The sequence below is a fragment of the Lepidochelys kempii genome, chromosome 2 (genome assembly GCF_965140265.1).
Source record: "Lepidochelys kempii isolate rLepKem1 chromosome 2, rLepKem1.hap2, whole genome shotgun sequence".
Lineage (NCBI taxonomy): Eukaryota > Metazoa > Chordata > Testudines > Cheloniidae > Lepidochelys > Lepidochelys kempii.
In genome coordinates, this window is record NC_133257.1 from 215,568,989 (window position 1) to 215,583,029 (window position 14,041).

At 38.2% G+C, this 14,041-nt stretch overlaps 1 protein-coding gene across 5 annotated transcripts in view; it reads left to right on the forward strand.

The window, feature by feature from the left end:
• Positions 1–14,041, forward strand: part of DGKB (diacylglycerol kinase beta) — a 510,469-nt gene that overhangs the window by 225,693 nt on the left and 270,735 nt on the right. For all 5 annotated transcript variants that reach the window (XM_073333812.1, XM_073333808.1, XM_073333809.1 and 2 more), the window contains one exon: positions 7,094–7,168. In XM_073333812.1, coding sequence (XP_073189913.1) covers positions 7,094–7,168 — 75 coding nt within the window. The remainder of the gene's footprint in view (positions 1–7,093; positions 7,169–14,041) is intronic.

Consider the following 14,041-nt stretch of genomic DNA (forward strand, 5'->3'; position numbering starts at 1 on the left):
GTGCCCATGGTCGCCTCATGTGGCATCCCTTTGCTTCCCTGCCATTTTCTGCAGGAATTCTGCGGGGGGACATTTTCTGCGGAAGCGCAGTCCTGCAGAATTCCCTCAGGAGTATTATAATTTAATTTGCTCTTCTATCTCTTGTACTAATTCTGATATTTTAACAATTCTCTTTATAATTCCCATAATAGTTAGCCATTTAGGCTAATGGTCTATCAAAGAGCAATAGACATACTTTTTGTTCTGATGTAAATCTACCCTTAATATGAACAATAAAAAAAGTTTTCCACCCTCATTATAATACTGGCCACACTGGCCACGTATTATGAGGACTACAAAAGGGAAGCATTAGAATAATGGCTGTAAAGTATTAAGTCTTGATCCTGCAAACATTTACATATCTGCTTAACTTTATGTATGTTAATAATCACATTGACTTTAATGGGACTAGTCACAAGTGTTAAGTTAAACGTGTGTGTAAGTGTAGCTTAGTAGTCACACTACCCCAGCAGAGCCATGACAGAGTGGTGGCAGGGAGCCCCTTCCCACCCCCAGCTCCTCTACCGAGCTTGTGTCTGCTGGACCCCCCTGCGAAGCAGCAAGTTTGAGAGTTAACACCCACTATGATGCATGGGGAAGCGCAGACCTCTTAAAACTATTGTGTCAGACTGTCTGCAACGCGCACAGAAATCACTGTATCAGTTACTCTCAAGTCATATTTTCGAGATTTCCTTCAAAGCCACGAGTGCTAGAAATATAATTTTATTTTCAACTAAAGCTGAAATTCTGGTGTCGTCATGCAACTTCAGGAGCTAGTGTCATGCTTGTAGTGCCAATGTCTTAATCTGGCCTTGACACTCCCAGAAGGCTAGGTTGCAGTCTTCTAGCCAAGTGCTAAATAAAGTATTCTTGGGCATTGCAGCTACTTGGATATCAAGAAGCAGCAAAGGTTACAACAGGACTCCCAAATTGTTAGTCAAGGGAAGGAGTAAATATAACCACTGCTACTTTTCTCCAGTTCCCCCCCTCACACTCCCGAACACCAACATTACCTTAATTTTGTCTGTCTCAGCCACTCCCAGGTTTTGGCTAGATACTGAGAAGGCTGATCAGCTGTTCTTTCTGTGTCTAATGAAATGATGATGCAGTGTTGTCTGCATTCTAAGGCACAACAGCCCAATTAATTCACCATGTCCCCTAATGGTCTCTCCTAATTTGTATTGGCAAAGGTAACAGAGTAGAACCCTGTGGCACCCACTGGAGAGATTCTCAGAGCAAAAAAGTAATGGACTAAAACTACCATCTGAGTGCTCAGGGGAAAGAAAAATGACGCAACTCAAGCGAATTAGCTAATCACTGGCATAACCCATACAGATGTTAACAATAGTTTATGGTTAATTGTGTCAAAAGCAGGTAATTGATCTAAAATAGCCAACATGGAGACTTCCCAATCAATCACCACAAGGAGGCTGTCCATAAATGAGACTGGAACTATCTTTTCACCATAGGCAGACCTAATGTGGCTAGAAATGTGCTCTTGGCCCATAGGCAGAATATCCTCTGAAGAGGATTTTGCTCTATACCTTTAAGGTGTACTGCTGTGGTCATTTCATCTCAGTGCAAGTAACATTTCAGAAGAATAACAAGAATGTAATTAAGGGCACATGTTGTATTAAAGGATTAATTCTTAAGTGTGAATAAGTCTTCAGGACCTGGTCATAGTAATAGTATTTTACTTTTTTAATTTTCTTGGAATGCCTTTTTTGAATTGCTATCTGGACAGCAACCAAGGACAGGTAACAGATAATTATAGACTGTAGCGGCTACACAGGGCAAAATGGGGCATTTTTCTCTACTGTTTTGCACCTTATATAGTCATTTACACCTGTGCAAAGTGAAATTATAGCACTTTACACCCACTTTGCACTCACTTTGCACAGGTGTAAATGTGACTACTCAAAGCATGAGGCAATATAGAATCATGTGCATGGTTTCTGCCCCAGACACTATATAGCTAAAAGATAGAGGATAGGATGTAACAAAACCACAATGACTATCCAGCAGTGTTTGTTGTTGTCCCTTGTTAGTCCCAGGATTTTTGAGGGTGGATTTATTTGTTATTTAGTAAAAGTAGTATTTGAAAGGAGGACGAGTGATTTTAGGTCCCTTGGAAGAAACGTGCTTTTGGTGTGTTTTTGTAGTTAGTGTTTTTTGGTTTGGTTTTGTAGTTTTTTGTTTTGTTTTGTTTTTTAAGAACTTGAAGGAGGTAAGGGGAACTACTGTGTTAGGTTAGGTCCTTGCATGAGCCTTGTACCCCTAAACTTCTGGTCCAGAGTGAGAACATTTTCTTCTGAGTCATACTGACTCCATCGTAGTGTGTGCACTTATTTCAGCAACAGCGGTAGACTTTTCAAGTGGCTGAAATTTAAGGTTTATGAGCTATGGCACATTCCCCAAATAGAAATTACAGTAGTGTAAAAACACCTAATTTTTATAGACTAGAATTTCATTATCTTGGCTCACGCACATTAAGGTGATGTTTTACTGAAAGCTGATCTACAGACTTTACTTAGGATTTTCTTTATTTGATGTATCATGATGAGCTGAGCTACAATTTTTAATCGAGTTTCATTCAATAAAGAAAGGTTGTGACAGATTTTGTTAAGAATCCGGTAGTTCTTCATGATGTTGTCTCTGCGGATCTCCACTGTGAGACTGTGGGTACATGAACACAGCAAAAAAACAAAACCAAAAAAATCCCAAGCCCATGGCAGTGAATCTAGAGTCCATATCAACTGATTGGGGCTCACAGGGCTTGTGCTGTCAGGCAAAAAATAGCAGTGTAGAAGTTCACGCTCAGAGATTCTACCCCCCTCCATATTGTACCACCCCATTTCAATGCAGTTAGCCTTTTGGGAAGTGTACACATACCCTTCTGTTTCAGCATTATAGAACTAATTTTATAAATACCTGTATCTTTCCCTTAGTTTCTTTCTTATTCTAGCCACACCTCTGAAACTGAAGGGAAGGAGACTGAGGAATAGTTTAGAGTAGGGCAAGTGGGTATCTTCTTGAATATTGGCACAGTGCATTCACACAGCATGTTGATCTGTTGAGGCAACATATTCAGAGAACAAAAGTTACTATGGCTAGTAGCCTCTTTTTTTCTTCAGCAGTGTCTCGTGTTATCTTTATTACAAGTAATAAAATCCAAATTATTTTCAATAAGCAGTGGCTTGGCAAATTTATATAGTTTAATAAAATGTTATTCTTGAGATTTTAAAGAAATCCATATAGTAGTAAACAAAAAAAGTTGAACAACTAGTAGATATATTTATAAAATAAAGGATACTATGAAACTTGCTCCAATTATACTTTCTTTTTAGGTGGTGGGCTAGATAGTGACTCTGTTTACAACATTTTAACATTGACTTGGACCAAGGATACGCTACGGCTGTAGAGAAAAAGTGTTTATAAAGGATTAGAAAAAAATACAATTAAATACAGTATACAATAACAGGAAAATAGCATTAAGATTAAACTGACGAATCCAAGTTTTTTGTGTACCAAACATATATTCCCATTAAAAATGATTACATAGAAGTGCAGCAAATCTCATAATGATATTAAGAGAGCCTTCACATACTAAACCAAATCATAACATGTGATTTAAAAAAATACTGTGGCTACCCCAACCAAGATCCCAGCTATGACTGCTATGGGTTCATAAACTCTCATTTGGCATTGCAGCTGTTTCTGCGCCATGTCTCAAAAATATGCCTTTTGAATTCAGACTGTCCTAGCAGGAAATGTTGCTCCTTTTACCCTTTTTTAAGGAAAGGTACATCTCACTATGCAGTAGGCTCTACTCCTTTCTCCATGTCAGTATGGATGTTTTAAAGCTAAATTCACCTAATATGAATGCCCGTAATGGACCACTCTTACGACCGACTTCTCCTCCCAGTCTAGCCACCTTTCCTTTAGAGATGATTTTTAGCCTCCCAGTATATCGTCTGTCTTCTTTTAAAGGCTTGATTTTCATCCCAAGAAAATCAGCCCAACCCATCGTAGCAGTCCGCCCAATGAGCTAGGTGCAGTAGTGCTACCTGCCACTCTGCCTCGTGATTCTGTCTGCGGTCCTCCATCCCCCAAACCCAGTCACAAGGCAGGGTGCATTAATTATCCTCCTCTACATGAAAAAGCAACATGTCAGAATAATTGCTGTTTGCTACTGTACATTTCAAACTGGGGCAGAGAAATTATTTAACTGTCCATTTCCCAATCTTGAGCATATCACTCACATTGTTTCAGACAGTTACAGTTTAGCATAAAGGGAAACATTTACAGGCAATTTCTTCCTTCTTCTTAGTAAACGTATGAACTGAAATGAATCATTCCCGAGTTCTGGCTTTTGCACAAAGAGTAAATCTTAGCGTTACAATAGTAGAAAGCAGGATGTGTGGGCTCACCATGACTCATCACTGAATGATTCTGATAGTGCTGACTTGAACATATCTACTGGCTGGAATAGGATATGTTCAAGTAAGAGGGCAGTGATAAGAATATTTGCTAGTCTCTACATTATAATGTGATCGGGTGAAGATTATTAGTGTGGTGAAAATATTGAGTAAGAATGTCACTTGACTCACTGTAAACTGTGCCCAGGTAGTAGTTAAAATCAGCACTATCAGACTCATTCACTTCAGACTGATGAGTTATGACCCACCCCAAATAGCTAATGGATGAACATTTAAGGCAGTCACCTGTGATGTGCCCTAACCACCAGGCTAAAGTGTCAGAGTCTCCTAGTCTGTGGCCTAATGAATATTTAATTATTTGCACAAAGTAGAGCAGGTCTGACAGCAGAAATTGAAAGAGAGATTGACTGTTTTGTCCTAACTGGACTACTGGCTATTCTGGGTTGGTGCTCTCTTAAGAGAGATTATGTCCGTCAAAGAGGGCTGGCACATATGTACACCAGCCGGCAAATTGGAAGTGCAATCTTTTGCCTTCTCATGAATAAGATACTGCACTCTTTATAGCTAAATGTTTGTGAAAAGACAGACAGCATTTTAAAATCCACCTGTCACACGTCTGGTTTAGTAATCATCATGATAATTCAGAGTAGTCTGCCCATCTGCAAGATGAAGCCAGTCACACACATTGACTTTCTCTCATGACTGGTACTAGGGCTGTTGTAATATGAGTGAGTGAGAGTGGGTGGGGTGATTTATCAAGGGACTGACAAGCATTGATAAATGATTGGACTTTAAAGAAAATCTTCAGTATGGTCATTTACAGATGACTATATTTTAAGAGGTTTGTTTAAATAAAGCCTTTCCCTCTCCTACCCTGGTAAATTACACATTTATTACCAAAAAAGTACATAGATATTATGTACAGGCAACTTTGGTTTTTTTCTCATTTGAAACCATTTAAACATTGTAAGTTCAAAAGTTCAGTTCAGATGTTATTAGATTCCCATTTTGCTTAGGGGAACATCTGTGGACAAAGGAGCAGAGAGGAAAAATCTAATGGAAAAGTAGGGTGAAAATGGAGCAGAGTGGGAGAAAAAAACAACAACTAAACAGAGATTTTTAAAAAGGAACAGATAAGGAAGAGAGAGATATTACAGTGAAAAAACTAATACAGTATTAAAATGTGTGATGCCAAAATGTCAATTATTCTGAGGAAATATACATTTAAATTACAAGAAGGAGGAAAGGCTTTATGAACTCAAATTAGTATGATAGATCCCAGTCACCGTGTCAGAGGGTCACTCCATGAGGAATTTTCTCATCCATGAGTGAGAAGTGGAAAAGAAGATTTATGACAAGGAAACAATTCTAGTCGTTGTCATTACTAGGAATTATTTAAACAATTCAATACTGTGAAACAAAACGTATCCTAGTTTTAGGAGACATAGCCTTAATTTTTAACAGAAAATTGTTGTTGTTTGTTGTTTGTTTATTTATTTATCATAGTGCCTAAAACCTCTAATCATGCACATGGACCCCACTGTGCTAGGCACTGTACAAACACAGAGCAAAAAGATGGTGCCAGCCCCACAAAGCTTACAATAAAAAAAAGTCTTGCCAACCCTTTTGCAAATTGTTTTCTTTATCCTAATAAATATTTGATGGCTATTTTTGGTTATGGGATATGACAAATCTTTGTATAACTGTATCAATAAGTCCCATTGTGACATTGATATTCGGGGAAAACATTTAATTTTAACTAAGGCTTTTCAAGGCTTTTCATGACTGCCTCATGAATCTCTGCTCCACTCTCCAACTATGCTTGTACTCTCCTCGCACACCCTCTGCTCAGCACTTCCATACTAATTTTGTCTCCTAGTGATGACTCCACACCTTTTTTTCATGATGATTCCTGTTTCTGGATCAGCGTGCCCTATCAGGTGCTCCCCATTTGCATTCCTACATATTTTTAATAAATGGTCAGAACATGAGAGCTCCAATTATTATAAGCCAAAATTCCCATATATATAAAACACTGGGAAAAATAAAAATGATTTTGTAATTTTTGGTGGGTAAAAACACTACTACTTTGCCATCTGATTGCACCCTCAAATCAAATAGATGTCTAAATGCTAGCATTTGCCTCCACAATTAATTTTATTTTAATTAATTTTGTGCCAATAATTAATTGCAGGTATAAAATTGTGCTTCTAAAATTTTGTACCCAAATGCTTTCCCAGGTGCTGTTTTGCCTCATCCTTTTCTTTGTCACCATACCTATCCCACCCACATGCTGGTGATGTCTACTCACCTGTTATTTATTTACTCTGTATTTGAACCTTGTCTCAATGCTATACCTGCAAAACTCTATGCACATATACAGAGCTATATAAATTGTAATAGAAACAATCATATATTTGATTTGCTTTATTGTAATAATGTGAGATTTTATCTTAAATTATTAAATGTATTAAGGTACAATTTATGTTAACCGCTTACGTTATTTTATTCAAATTTCTTCCATTTGTTTTGTTTTTTCAAAAATCCAAAAGCATAATTTATTAATTTAAAAAAAATTACTAAACACTTTTCTCCTAACTTTTTCTCTTTTGCAGAATTTACAGAAAATTTCAGTACCTTTTAAATCCTCGTCAAGTTTACAGTCTTGCTGGAAATGGACCAATGCCAGGGTAAGTCAAAGGCTAATAGCATTACCAGGAACTCATTTAATAAAATACTGCATAATTAAATAAACACCCTGATACACATAGATATAGTATGTTTTTGAATGTGTCAGCAGCACATATTTATGTATTAACTGCAGAAATGACAAAAATTATGTGTGAATGTACACATATAAAAGCATCATATATGTGGTATTGATAGCCCCGAGTGCAGTGTGTCAGATCTGTTCTGTGATTTCCACCCTCACCTGTCGACTGCCTCTAATATACCATATATCTGAGCAGCCTCAATAAGCTACTTGTGGTAGAAATATTTCCTTCTGTCTTCTAACTATGGAATATTTTCCCCAAAAAATGACATTGTCCCTAACACACCTACTCATTCTATAGATCATGGAGCCACCGGGAGCAAAATTGGCAGTTGATGTAATTTAGAACAGCCTAAGGGCGTATCTAGGTTATGCTGGCTGCAGCAATCCCACTGGTTCTCCACTCTACTTCCAGCATGCCCCTTCCCTGCTTCTCCCACTTCCAACAGGCTCCCAGTGGAAGGAGCATAATGGGTAGCATATAACCAACTAGTCTGATTTTAAGTCACTAAGAATGGTATGTTAAAGAGTTTCTGCTATTGCTGCTTAATGAAGGCTGGAGACTCAGGACCTGAATCTCCTTTTATACCCATGTAAATCAGGTGTAAATCCATTAATATCATTGCAGTTTTATATTGATGTAAAATTGGTGAAAGTGAGGGCAAATCAGGCTCAGGTTTTTTACGACTTGGATTTTCAAGGTGTGTTGCATTGTGGTGGCTGTGTCTTCTAAAGGAAAATAGAAACTTAGAATCTGTGGAATGGAAAAAAATATATTGAGAAACCTTGAAACTATGGGATCCATGATATATTTTTTTCTTGCCTATGATATTCTCCTGCATCCGATGCAAAGGCAGGTTTTGGGTTTTTGCTTTTATTGTTTTGAGGACTTTGGGGATTTTTTTGTGTTTCATTAAACTCACCTTGGGCATAGACCAAACATGAATGAATAGATTGGGAAATTATAGCATGCTATGTCAGAGGTTATTGCTAAATCTTACGAGGGCATGACCCTGTACCATTTTATGAACTGTATAATCCTTCAGACCCCATACTTCAGACTGAGTACCAACTTGACAATTTTTAAAGCTACTGAAATAGCTTTCTTCAAATTTAGCTTACTTTGTAAATTTTATTGAGATTTAAAAATCAAAGCAAGTCTGGAACCTCTGTGTACTGACAGTAATTGTAGTTTATATTTTACTTTGTAACATTTTGTCAGATAACTTGTGATGATATAAAGAGAGAATGTGTTTTAAGGCATAAGCACAAGAGGGCAGTATTAGGTGCAGACTCAAAGCCCTAAACTGGGAGTCTCAACTTTCAAACACTCTCTCTCTTTGAACCATAACAGTGGTTTTTAGGTTTTTTTGAATTTCTCTTCTAATTAGGAAACTAACTGTTTTACTTAGTGTTTCTTTGAAGAAATTTCTAATCAATTTTCAAGCAGTTATTGTATTTAATTAATCAAGTTTTTTTTATTTATTGCATAGAAATGAATACTCGTATGTTTCCAGGTATCTCTTGCCAGCCCTTCTTCATTCAGGCACTAGAGTGTGGATTGTGTATAAGTTGTCCCTTTTACAGGAAGTTGGTTCTGTGAAACTCCAGACAGTTGAATAAACCTATTGTCTAACTCATTTACCCATTTTTTGTTTGTCTTCACATAGGCGTTTTATCAAACACAAGCCAGTTATTTGAGATTGTCAGTCAAACCTTTACATTTATTAAATTTCACCATATATTGCATTTCAAGTAAAGGGAAATATGGAGGGGAGTTGAATACCACAACGAGAAATAATCAAGAAGTATGCACTTCCCACCACTATTACTAAATCGAAAAGGGCTATATAAATGCAACATAAATATTTATTTTTAAATTATTTATTCACATTTTTCATGATCACCATAATCCATTTAAATTGTCTCTCTTGAGACTATTTTATTGAGCATTTAATTTCACTTCAGATATGTTTATTGGACTTATGTATTGTTTATATTATTACTGTGCACTTTAGTTGTTTTCTGTTCAGTTAAAGTTAATTGAAAGTTTTCAGTTTATTTTCGAAGGGGATCTTTGTGCTGTTGAGAGCACTGAACAAATATGCAGGGGAACCAGGAGAGTAGGAAAACCCCAGGTTGCAGAACAGGTCTGAAACTGTAGCACTCCATGGAAGCAATTAGAACCCACTGGCTGGGTCCCTCAGCCTCACCTCTATGATGGAATGCCCAGAGCCTTTTCCCCGTGCATATTGCCGCAGAGGGCCCATCCACAGAAACAGGCTGCTGCAGTACCAATTGAGCCTCAGCCCAGACAGAGACAGGGGCAAGGTTGGCCCATTAATGGAATCATATCTGTCATTTTTTTGAAGAGTTTAAATAAATTCTGGACACAGTGGATTCAACTTTCCCCACTAATTCTCTCCTATTCAACAAAGCATTTCAGAAGGAGATTGTACCTTTTAGAACGACAGTTAGTGTGCATATGAAAATGAATCTGCTGAACAGTAACAGGTTGGTAGAGGTCAATGTGTTGAATCTGCTGCTGCTGTCTGTATCCTGACTGGGAAATGGTCAGGTCATCTCGGAGGGAGATATTCTGTAGCAGTTCCGAGAATGGATGGAGATCTGGAGGGACTGAGACAAAGGCAGATGCTCCTGTGTAAGTGATCAGGGGTCTCAAACACAGGTCCCCAAGCAGTCTTCAGCCACCACTCGGCCACTTGCTTGTACCAGCAGAGAGTGTGGGCTAGTGGACCAGAGCTCACCATAGGCACCATCCACCAAGCTCCCCATTGGAGGAGATTTACGGCCTCTTCAGTTGGCTCAGATTCACTATTTAAGTCAGAAAGAGGCGCAGGAAGTTGTCTTAGCAACTAGGCAAATCTCTGGGTGGCTGCTACATTGAATGATGCCTTCTTGCCTGACTCTTGAGCCCTGCCTTGTTCCTGATTCCTGCCTTCCTGTCCTGTTCCTGGTTCCTGCCCTCCAGGCTTGTTTCAGATCCCTGCTTCTGTGCCCCACCCCTGACTATTGACTCTGTCTCCGACCCTTGACTTGACTCTGTCTCTATTTCTGACCTCTGGTTCCTGGCTTCTGACCATGACTGATCTGAGCACTAGAAATGATCACCCCTGCTCTGACTACTAGATCTAACTGCCTGCGTCCCAGACTACAACATCCTGGTGGCTTCTCAGACTGGCTAAGCTATGGTTTTCAGAGCTGCGTGTGGTTGGGTCTATCTCAGTTTAAAATTGAGAGCACTCATGTACATAGTGTAAATAAAAACATGTACATGATGTCATTAAACAAATCTTCCGCATCTGAGTCGGGGATATTAGTTTCTCACCAAAGACCAGCTGCAGGGTCCCAAAATCAACTGCTGCTCAGCAGCAGTGCTCTAAGCACTGGCACCTGAATTAATGGCTTAGAAATTCTTTATTTGGGAGCAGAAAGATACGGGTGCACTAGAAGAACCCTGCAAATGCAGCAGCTGAAGTATAAACACAAGCATAAAAGGTACTGCACAGTTATAGACTGCCACAGTTAACAAATTGACATGAAAATTGCCAGCCTGATACATTGTGCAATTTGTGACGAGCACCTGTGTTTTTAGCCTTGAAAAGAGTTTCCGTGTTTGGTTGTTATATCTCTATAGGAGTCTTCTACTTCTGTCAATAACTGTTATCGTGGATTTAATGATCTTGAAGAATCTGAAATTCAGTCATCATTCACCTTACAGAGAGGCAAATACTAGTTGGATGAATAGGAGTTGAACTGTAGACCCACTGACACTGCGGAGAGGTCACCATTTCTCAAAGGCTTTGGCCATCTGAAAAGACTTCACATTACATTAAGTACTTTATTTGAAATGTCTAATTTATATTATTTTATACCTGATCATGGGAATTATGTCCACAAAAACTGTATATGTGTTAACTGTCTTAAGTACTTAATTTGGTAAAATCTCATTTTTAGGAATTCATACAGAAGTTTGTACCACAAAAAATTTCCCTTCCATCCACTTAAAAAACATCATAAGTCTGCAGCATGAATCCTCACAACTTTCTCTGTAGTGCAGTGGGAAATCTATACAACTTGACCTTTGTGACTTCACAAATGACAGAGCTATTTTGAGAATTACAGTTTTTCCTTGATTATTGAAGTCCATTATCACAATCTGTTCATGCTCATTTTGCTGTTACAAATCCAGGGATCTGTGAAGCCTTTCAGAGAAGTAGATATACACTCTAGAACTGTTTCTTAGAAGGCAAAAGTTGCCAGTAAAGGTGGTGGTACACAGCCTTCAAAACAAAATCGTGAGTCCATGATTTTTCTGAAGGACTCCTTCCTAAAAAAGAGTTATGTTTTACCCAAAGAAAATCTGTAGCCTGCCATGGCCCCCTGCTGCTGTCATAATTAAAACCCTAAGAATATAATACAAGTGGATAAAGACTCAGAATGAATGGTAACAAGTGTAACTTAAATCTTGTCCATACGTGTATATTTTCAACAACGTGTTTGCCCTGTTGTTCAATAAAGTATTAAATGCACAAATATGCAATGGATACCCTGTGTTACCTGAAAACTGAATTGTTTATTTTAAAGTTTTTTTTAACCAAATCATGAGCCACCCTTTCTTGTCTGTCCAGTGTGCCAAAGCTCCCATTCAGGCTTTTTTTAACTAACATCAAAATTACTGTAATCTCCTTTCTGGCTGCACTACTGTAACCTTGTTAGTCTCAAGTCCATTAAAAAAGTTACTGCCAAAATCATTTGACTCATTGCTTCGATTCTGCCACCCTGCTCTCTGAGACCCTTGACTAGTTCCTTTTCACCATCATATCAAATATAAATAGAAACTGAATATCTCCACCTTTAAGGCATTTCACAACTGAGCTGCGCTCTGCCAAGTAGACCCATTACCTTCACATATCATCAATCACCATCTTCACTCCAGTAACTTATTTTTCCAGCCTGCAGTACATTAATCTCCTCCCACAAGCAACTCCATACTTTCTTCCATGTGTTATAAACTTCTCTCCAAAATTTGTAAAGTGATATTTTCCTTTTAATAAATCCTTCCTTAAGACTGATATATGCTGTGATGTGTTCAGAACACTGTCTGTTAATGGCAAAGCAGGTGGTGAGCTACATTGTTTACACACCTAATCTATATGTAACATGTTCATACCAACGTTATCTCAGTTTCCCTCTTTCCACTCATACTCCTTTGTTTCATCCACCTCTTGTGTCTTGTCATTAACTTAGATTGTAGGCTAATTATAATATGTGGTGTCTTTTTACTACATATTTGTACAGTGCCTCTTTACTGTGTGTTTGGACTCAGGCATTAATCAGGTTAAACTAATTTCACTCAAATGGAGGTCATTGATTCTACATCAGAGTTATCCTTTCATGTCCATGTTTGACTGGTGGTATATCACTAATTATCATATACTGGTCTGTACTGGTTTTGTTTTGTTTTGTGTGATAGATTCCTAAATAAATCCATAAATCTGATTTAAGGAAAACGCAGAGTATATTCATGGACTGGTATAGTATCCACATCAGTGGCCAACATTTTCAACTTGGATGCCTTATGTTGGCCACCAAAATACGAATTTAGGTCCTGACCTTAAAATGCATTTTGCATGAGCAGAAGCCTTCATCTGTATGGAATCCTGTGAATTAAGTGGGGCTCCACACAAGTACAAAGATCTCCCTGTACACAATGCACTGAAGGATTGGGGTTATATATTTACAAATATATTATTCAATTAGTTCTCTAATCTGTTGTGTTGAAAACTGTTGCACCCTTAGGTTGCAGACAGTGCTGTCTGAAAATCAGTATTTTTCAACTATTCAGCTGCTTGGCACCCACATACCAGTTAATCTTCTCACATTAAAATATAGTCCTCAGGAGAGAAATATTTTGCCCCTCACTGTAATAAACTGCATGTTTAATTAAAGTGATTTTATTAGAGTGATTTACTGTAATTATCATCTCATGAATAGCGTCTTTTCAGTGTAGACAACATTGTAACTGAGTGTTATAATGAGGATGGAGTGTGTGCTGTCCAGTTACACGGCCAACTCGAGCCAGCTTTGGCAGTCTGGACGGAGAGAAAAGCTGTGTTTAGTTTTCCATTCATAGAACAGAGTCCAGAAAATAAGCAATTTCAGGCATTGATATTCATGTTAGCATCCAATTTTTGTATGGGATGATAAATATAATTAAGAAGTAAATATTTCCACAACCTAATTGCTATGTCTATGGTCTCTGTTCTGCTCTGTGGGTGCTTGGTTTAAGGGGGTTTAATGATGAATTAGATAGATAGAAAAAATACATCAGTTGGGTTAGTCAATTAATCCGAGGATTCTGTGTATAGAGAAGGAGAAGCAAGTAAGTGGCTGAGATCACCTGGAAAGGGGAGAAACCGATGGGGTCATACTTTTGCTTCAATGGAAACCTACTAAAATCTGTCTCCAATTTACTCTGAAGAAGTAGTGCCAAGGGTGAGCTTTCTTCTTCTTCCCCTCTCCACCCTCTCCCATCCATATACTGCATCAAGGTAAAAACGCCAACTGTATTTCTGTATGTGACTGAGATATTAGGTTACATTACTTACAAGTAGCAAAGACATGAAAGAGCTATACAGGTCATCTGAGATATGTGCAGGTAAAATCTGAGTACAGTAGAACCTCATAGTTACGAACATCAGAGATATGAACTGACCAGTCAACCACACACCTCATTTGGAACCGGAAATGCACGATCAGGCAGCAG